At 33.8% G+C, this 8246-nt stretch overlaps 1 protein-coding gene across 1 annotated transcript; it reads right to left on the bottom strand.

Annotated features, from left to right (window-relative positions):
- Positions 1-4626: 4626 nt before the first annotated feature.
- LOC131046064 (protein NRT1/ PTR FAMILY 5.2) lies at positions 4627-7141 on the bottom strand. The gene is made up of 4 exons (XM_057979720.2): positions 6868-7141; positions 6550-6767; positions 5899-6458; positions 4627-5768 (listed from the first exon to the last, which is right to left on the bottom strand). The coding sequence occupies exons 1-4, from the start codon at positions 6974-6976 to the stop codon at positions 4877-4879; spliced, it is 1779 nt and encodes a 592-aa protein (XP_057835703.2). The 5' UTR covers positions 6977-7141; the 3' UTR covers positions 4627-4876.
- Positions 7142-8246: the final 1105 nt, after the last annotated feature.

Below are 8246 nucleotides of genomic sequence, written 5' to 3'. Positions count from 1 at the left end.
AGGAGCTAGCTGGACAAATCATGACTCATGTGGAGATTCCAGGCATAATTTTAGAGACATGGCATAATGACTTTAAAAATTTGAAGTCTCATTTTAGTAATGTTTTTCCACAATTCCTGTGTAAAAACTTTATGATTATTATATCTATATATGCTCTGATGCAAATTTTGATATCGCGTTTTTTATTTATTTTTCATTTGGCATTATTATCAAAGGGGGAGTAAAAGTTGAATTAAAGTTTGGTATGTAATTATTCATTGGTAATGAGATCGGTAATGAATAAATTATCTAGAATTTTGGCCCTAACCATGAGAGGTTTCATTTTAACATTCAGAAAATAACCTACAAAAGAATAAAAAAGTCTTGAATAATTGAAGACTGCATATCCTATACGGTTGAAACCAAAGATGAAAATTGTATTGCCCAAAATGAAACAGATGATATCTACATTTTTTCACTTGAAGGTGTGTACCCTTGTATATTGTATTTTTCTATAGCATGCAATTGCTAAGGGGCTATATATGTCATGTAGTCATCATGTAGTGAATTTTGATTTTGTACACTTAGTTGACAAAATTTTTCCTAAGTGTTACCATCAATGCCAAAGGGTGAGATTGTTGGCATTTGATTGAACGGGTAAAGATTGTTGTTGTTATGAAACCGGTATATGATTAGTTAGGAAATATGATGAAGAGATTGATATTCATGTTTGATGACTATGTTTTGTGTTGTCATTGATGGAAATAATGTGTTTGTAGTCATCTAAGTCTTAGAAGCCAATTGGTAAGGTTTAATTGATACAAAAGATAGTTTTACAGAGAACCAGTAATTAGGATCTCAACCGGTAAAGTGAGACAGAGTTGCATTCTGACAACCGGTACAGGCGATTCATGAAGAGTTGAATGATGTGGTTTCACATTTATGACTGTGACATGTATTTGGACCTATGTTCACAACTGCATTGGCAGATTCAACTAGATGAGTGAGATTTGATTTACAGAACAAACAAAATGGTAGTACACTTAACTGGTAATGTTATAATCACTTAATTGGTAACATGACACAAGTTTTAATTTTTTATGTCGGTGGCCGACATATGTAAAGCATGCGATGTAAGTTTTTCTAGATTCATTGAACCTAGGAAATTGTTCCAAGGTTGTAGCCAACTTAATGTAAAATGTTTATAAAAAGTGTGATGATGTATAAAGTCAATATCTGTGTGTGAAGAGATAATTCATGAGAGAATATTGTGAATGCGACCGTGCAATGTTTATTGGGCATTTCCTTATGTGGTGATAGTTCTCATATGCGTGATAAGTTTTAAGTTGTTAAAGTTGGTGATCAGATTTATATTATTTTTGCTTTCACTAATTCACTCCCCCCTCCCTCTGAGTTCCTTATAAGTTGATCATATACTTGTAACAGGGGAAGTGAAAGTCGTTGTAGACATGCACCACAAAAAGGCTAAGGTTTTGGAGATGGCTGAAAATAGAGCGGAAGGCAACAAGAAAACTCTAATAATTCTTTGAATTCTTTGGCATATTCATCTTGCCATAAGGAACAAAGATGAATTGAGAGAAGGTTTGAAATATTTGGTAGTGTTTGCAATTGTTGACAAGAAATTTTGGAGATCAAATACTGATCCGGAGCTACCAATATTTCAAGCATCAAAGTATCTGGTTGAATTTATGGTACTATTGGAGGATAAATGCCTTGAATACAACGGTCAAGTTGATGTTGAAACATGCAATGGATTCATTTGGTGGGAGCTAGAAAATTATCAAGATTGTAGGTATTTAGATTCTCTCTCTAGGGTTGGAGAGAATGGGACCACAGGAGTAGGTGACCATGTTGAAGCAGTATTTTTTTAACACACCAGAAGTGGTGTTTCAGATTATAGAATAATTGGTAAATTTGTTCCTGCAGTAGTAGAAGATATCTTTGACTTCAATTTGATTTGGAGAAGATTAATTTGAAATGTACATGAACAATAGTTCACAAAGTTAAAATCTTGCAAGCTACTTGTATTATGAGTTTAAAAATGGAAGCAGGGATGCCACACTGCATGGTTGTACTAGTTGGCCTTCATAGGGGATATTATTGGGAATGTGAAGTCCAACGGTCACATGACCCTTCATATTCTCCCAACTCTTGGTTTCATGGTTGAATATGATTATATAAATGACTGTGTCCATCCCATGAATGTAGTAGATTTGTAATGATTAATGAAGACATTCCCTACTTGAGAGTGGAAATAGCCTTTACAGTGAACTACTATAAATTTGTGTCTCATGTCTTTGTTGTGTTTGTCTAGTTTACTTTCTAATATTTAATGTTAATTATATGTTTTTCTCCACTTGTTTAAATTAACAAAATGTGTCTGCAGATAAATAACCTCATATGTCTGGGGCTTCCTTTTGGTGGAGCCTATGTCTTCTTCCTAGGAGCAGGCTCATGGCACAAATTTCTTTGATGAAAATAGAGACATCAACAAATAGGGCATGTGCTATATATGCTCTATTTAATTTTAAAATCAAACTTCTAGTCAGGTTTTGGGGGTCCCTTGTTTTATAGTTATCGGTATCTACCCAAAGGGTAAAGAATAAATTTTCTACATCCAAAGCCTCTATTCTTTATCAATTTCCTAAACTTTTGTCTAAAAATGGAAGTTGGTCTAAATTTATGACCATCCCAAGTCTAGTTAAAGGAAGTTTGAGGGAATTCAAGTGCAATTCTTCAGTTAGTATTGAGGAAAATAATGCATTTGATGCATCAATAACATTGCAGACTAGGACTTCCCCAACAAAAACCTATATAACTTTAATGGATTTGGGTTTATAAGGTACACTTTGTACATTGGCTAAAGATATGTGGCCTTTCTACAGAAGTGTTGATTTTTAAATAGATTCTCAAAGAATTCCTATTATCTATTTGGACCCTTTGTCTATGTAGGCTTGATATGTATTACTTAACAAATTTTGTAGCCTAAACGTTCAATTCGAGTATCCTAGGTATCAAAATCCACAATGCATACTAATAGGCTCCATATCAATGCAAGAAGATAAAATAATCAAACAAAGACTATAATTGATATGGATTAGGATATTTTGCAAGGAAGTAAATGAGGTTCATCTATATGTTCTAGCTATGAAAAGGGTCCTCCAATCACAAGACTTGGGTGAGGAGGTTCTTTGGGTGAATGCTTTGGACTATTCTAGAGCAAGTGTTGGTCCACTTTGTGAGCATGTTGCAAATATAGTGAAGGATATGAATGATAACCACTTGGAAGACATTAATCTCATATGCAATATTTACAATGATTTGGATGCTAAGGTTGTGGAAGTTAGCATGATATGGATTGATATATTAGTCTTTTATTTAAGCATTCATACTCATCCACAAAGAAAGATATTGGAGATTCATATTCAATTCCCAAGAGAAGTCACCAATGAAAAGGATGCTAAATCTTCATTGACATAAATGGCACAAATAGACTGGAAAATGGAGAAAAACTGTGCTTCTTTGGATTTTGAAAGGGTTAAGTGCATATTGAAATTAAGATGACAAAGATCTAGTAGAAATCATATTTTGATCTAGAATGTATTCACCTAGTAATCATGCTGTAACAACTCAAGAAAAAAATATTCTACAATCTTAGTCCTCATAGTAGTTTTGGGTTGAGTTTTACTCCCCAATATCAAAATCATAACTGCTCTTTAATCTTGTGTATTTTCTATTATATCAATTTATATACTCTCCTCGTCTGCTTTGTCAAAAAATAAAAAATAAATTATAATACTTATCCTATTTATTATAATATTAAAAAATTTACAATCATGGATAACGTTACAATTGGACATAGAACTTAGTCTTGGAATTAGTGTTGCATCATCATTGTTTATTTATTGTATGATTATCTAAGAATCTATGGTTTAACAAGATTGATAAACTTTCAAACTTAGTAGAATTTTCAATGTGTTGTATGAGGACATACTATGACATGTAGTGGTTTTGTACATAATTTATTTAGATTACATTTTTTTTTAAACAACTACATGAGTATCCTTTTTGTTTAACAAATTTTAAGGTTGAAATTTAACATATTTGTGAATGTTTACTAAATACATAGACATAATTATAACAAATGCACCCCTTTTATAAGTCCCTCTATTATTCATGCATCATTAGCTTACCTAATTGGAGAATCTCTATAAAAAGTGTACAATATTACATAATTTCATCCCAAGGATTGCCTAATTTTTAAATGTTTATAAGCCCAATATGAACCAAAAGCAATATCTATGACCTTTACATGTATCTACATAGAAAATAATTTCTCTAAAAACTCACTTTTAAAAGACAAACAAAATAACACTCATGAACAAATCACCATATTTATTTATGAAATTTTATGAAGTATAATAAATATATGCTTCTATACTACAATAATCGATTACTCTATTCAACAATAACTACAAAATAATCATCCAAATTTTCTTTCCAATGATTAATTTTTCACACTAATTCAAATAGCTAGACGGTATCTCTCATCTCCTTAACATTCCTTTCTTTTATATAAAAAAAAACGTGTTAACAAATACAACTGAAGTGTTTACGTTTGTCTTCAGTGGAGCTAGCAAGATATGGGGATTACAAAATGCTATAAGACACGTGGACGTCGACACAAGAAGCAATAATATTTATTTAATATGTGGCGCTCTTGTGTCGAATGACATTCTACACGTTCCGACACTGAGCCGCTACGAAATCGATGTCATAAATGGTAGCCATGGTTATAAATTATTCAACCATATTTATTATATATTAAAATACATTTAGACAAATGATTTATTTTCCCACAGTTTTGGAGTTTATTTCACTGAATGCCATGCTGCATTTCTTCAGCATTCTGGTTTTCAATGCAAATAACTTCTCTTGCTTTGGCTGACTCTTTACCCAAGGCTTGGCTTATTTCTCTTTTGTATGTGTAAAACCAAGAGACAACCAAAAAGGAAATGTAGTTGAAGAAACTGAGAATAGCTAACAAGGCGTAATAGTAATCAAAACGTGAGGCATTCACGTTATCTAATATCCAGCTTTGATGGCCCTTCCGCCCTGTTATGTTGGTTACAGCATTGAGAATAACACTGTTGAGAAAGGCACCAACTCCCAGTGATGTTGCATACAATGAATTCCCCAAACTTTGCATACTCTCAGGTGCTTGGTCATAAAAGAACTCCAGTTTTGCTACTTCCAGAAACCCTTCTGCCACACCTATTATACTAAACTGTGGAAGCAGTGTGAAGATGCTCCGAGGCACAATTGCATTCGCTTTATCTGCAAGCCCATGGCTTTTAATAACACCCAACCTTTTTATTTCTGTTATTACAGCCGCTGCCATGGCAAAAGTATAAAGCACCATACCAACCCCTATTCTCTGTAATATAGTTATGCCTCGTGGATTTCCTGTGAATCTTCGGCACACTGGGACTAGAAAGCGATTATAGATTAGAAGCACGAGTAGCATTGATATTTGAAGAAGAAAACCAATACTAGCTGCAGGAATTTCAAAGTTAGGACCCAAATGCCTATCCAGAGTCATGCCCTGCTTTACAAATAGTGTGCTGCATTGAGTTAACAAAGAGCTTGGGAGAATGAGCGTCAGCCATATTGGAAGGATTCTTAGCACAAGCTTTGTCTCCTCCACATCTGTCACAGTGCAAGGATTTGAGCCAGAGTTGTTTTCTACGGCTGCTTTGTCAATAAATCTGTGATTTACAATTAAATCATGCACATAAAACCATTAAATCAAATTCACATCCTAATGCTGAATTATAAACTGCATAAAATTAGTAGAAGATAAACTTTTAGAAAGTTCTAGTAGTATTAAATTCTTACCTCATAAGTTTTGTATGAGCAATTGGGTATCGACCCTGTCTAAGGTACTCCTTTGAATGCACTTCATAAAGACAAGATGCATCTGTAGGAACCCGCACTTTCCAGTTCTTAATAACCATACCAATTACTCTGCCCATCCTCTTGAGTGGGCTACCTGCCGGAAGTTTATGTCTATATAGTGGAATTCCAATAATAAACAGTACGTAGGATATGATTAGAGCTGCCGTGATGATTCCACTGGCAAGTCCCCAGCTAATGTTGTCTTGAACATACACAATCAGCGTCTGGCCCAACAGGCTTCCACAGAAGACAAAACAAATCCACCAATTGAAAAAACTGTTCTTCTGCAACTTTTCCTTGGTATGAAAATCATCAAACTGATCAGCACCGAAAGTGGTGATGCATGGTTTGGTGCCTCCAGTAGCCAAAGCAAGAAGATACAAAGCAAAGTAGAAAATCACAATCTGCAGAGACGATGCCTTTTGGCAGATTTCATTAGAATTGCACTCTGGCGGTCTAAGAGACTTCAACGTAACTGCCAGAGTCATAATCCCCATTCCCTGCGCCAAAGTAAATTCGATATGCACATTCAGAAAAACTCAATGCATTGTTTTATAGCCAGTTATTTATGAAAGAGGTAATAGTGGTTACCAGAATATATACACAAGAAAATATCATGAATGTCCAGAAGCGGCCCAAGTATGTATCGGCAATGTATGCCCCAAGTAAGGGAGTCATCCATGTAGTGCCACTCCAATTGCTGACATTCCGAGCGGATGAAACGGTGCCTTCATGCAGCTTGGTGGTCAGATACACCACTAAGTTTGCCCATATGCCCGCAAATGCCATTCTTTCAACAAATTCGTAGCCTGTATACAAAATCAAAACAACCATCTTCATTAAAGAAGAAAAAGAAAAGAAATTTATAAGAAGGCAATGCTTGATGGAAAGGGACTAACGATTAGTTACCAATGATTAGCGAGCAAGCTCTCCACCTTCCAGTCTTTTCTCTCAAAACAGGTTTTCCCCTCAAATCCACAGATCCATCCAATGCCAATTCTGCTTCATCAACGGCCATGACTCACCTATACTTGTGAAAAACTAAAGCTAAATATTTTTCTTTCTTCGGCAGATAGGAAAGTTTAAGGGTATTGGATGATTTTGCAGAACTTCCAAGCTCCCGCTTATATTCACTTTATCTTGTCCCCACCCAAGTAACTCGATTGCAACCAGTTCGGCAGTTTTACAATATGAATTATTTATCTCCAATATGTCAATAATGCTTTGTACTTGGATTTCATTGAGTTTTGTGGACAAATGTGGTTAATCTGAACAAAGAAAACTAAAAGGAAATTTTGCTCCAACCGCAGAATCGTGTCAACATTTGTTTTAATGGAAGTGACGTTACTATAAAGATATGGTATCTTTATGTTGTTGAATAAGTGGATTATAATATGAGAGAGTAAACACAGATATTATTTATTGAAACTCCACAAAATCATAGAGATTCATATGCAAGTGAATGAAGGTAGTAGCAAAGGAAACCACAAGGTCAATTTGAAAAGAATTGACAGCATATGGGTTGATTATATTATCATAAATTTTATTTAAATACAAATTTAATCACATATTGATAACATAGATGTCATAAAAAATTTCTTTGTTTGTAAAAGATGGTAATTCTGATAGAAGAAAATACCCATTTTTAATTTCTATTAAGGTTTTGATAATATACGTTTCATAGTTAATAAAATTTTCTATGATATAAATCTACTTATTTCCTTTATTTGAAGCTTTAATTTAACTTGGACGAGCCTATTAATACCTATACAAACAACTAATTTTTTCTTTTACTTAGAAAATAGGTAGAACCAATGGATCTACAAATCTCCTATAGAGAATCAAGGACTAGTAAGAATTATAATAATAATTTCTGCATGATACAACTTGGGGGTTATTGTTTAGTGTGAATTTCCAACTACCCTATGTCAACTAAGATTTATTAATCTTCCTACAAGACCCACTATTTTTAGGGTTTTCCAATGTCTAAAAATATGTGATGTGTATTATTGTTGGAATGTCAAGACACAATGATACAACATTTAACATCATTCATGGATATTTTCCCACATCTTCTAGTTTTGGGAAACAAATGCTTATTTAGGGTTGAAAAAATTGAAACTCACCATACTTGAATTTTGGAAATATATGTTTACTAAAAAACTCATCTGCCACAATTCTTACATCATTAATTTTTAGTTTTTAGCAAAACAAATTTACATTATGAATGCAACATTTGAGCATGTTCCAATTCAAAGCTATATTGAGTCACCTATGCAACTAGTATG

The sequence above is a fragment of the Cryptomeria japonica genome, chromosome 7 (genome assembly GCF_030272615.1).
Source record: "Cryptomeria japonica chromosome 7, Sugi_1.0, whole genome shotgun sequence".
NCBI lineage: Eukaryota > Viridiplantae > Streptophyta > Pinopsida > Cupressales > Cupressaceae > Cryptomeria > Cryptomeria japonica.
Note: the sequence above shows the minus strand (reverse complement) of the source record. Positions and strands in the feature narration are given on the sequence as shown.

What these genes read in the sequence shown, in the direction of transcription:
- LOC131046064 (XM_057979720.2), bottom strand. Translation starts at nt 6,976, where the DNA reads ATGGCCGTTGATGAAGCAGAATTGGCATTGGATGGATCTGTGGATTTG. An exon ending in AGCTTGCTCGCTAATCATTG is followed by an intron (nt 6,768 to 6,867) that starts GTAACTAATCGT and finishes TTTTGTATACAG; the next exon opens with GCTACGAATTTGTTGAAAGA. An exon ending in TTTCTTGTGTATATATTCTG is followed by an intron (nt 6,459 to 6,549) that starts GTAACCACTATT and finishes ACTTTGGCGCAG; the next exon opens with GGAATGGGGATTATGACTCT.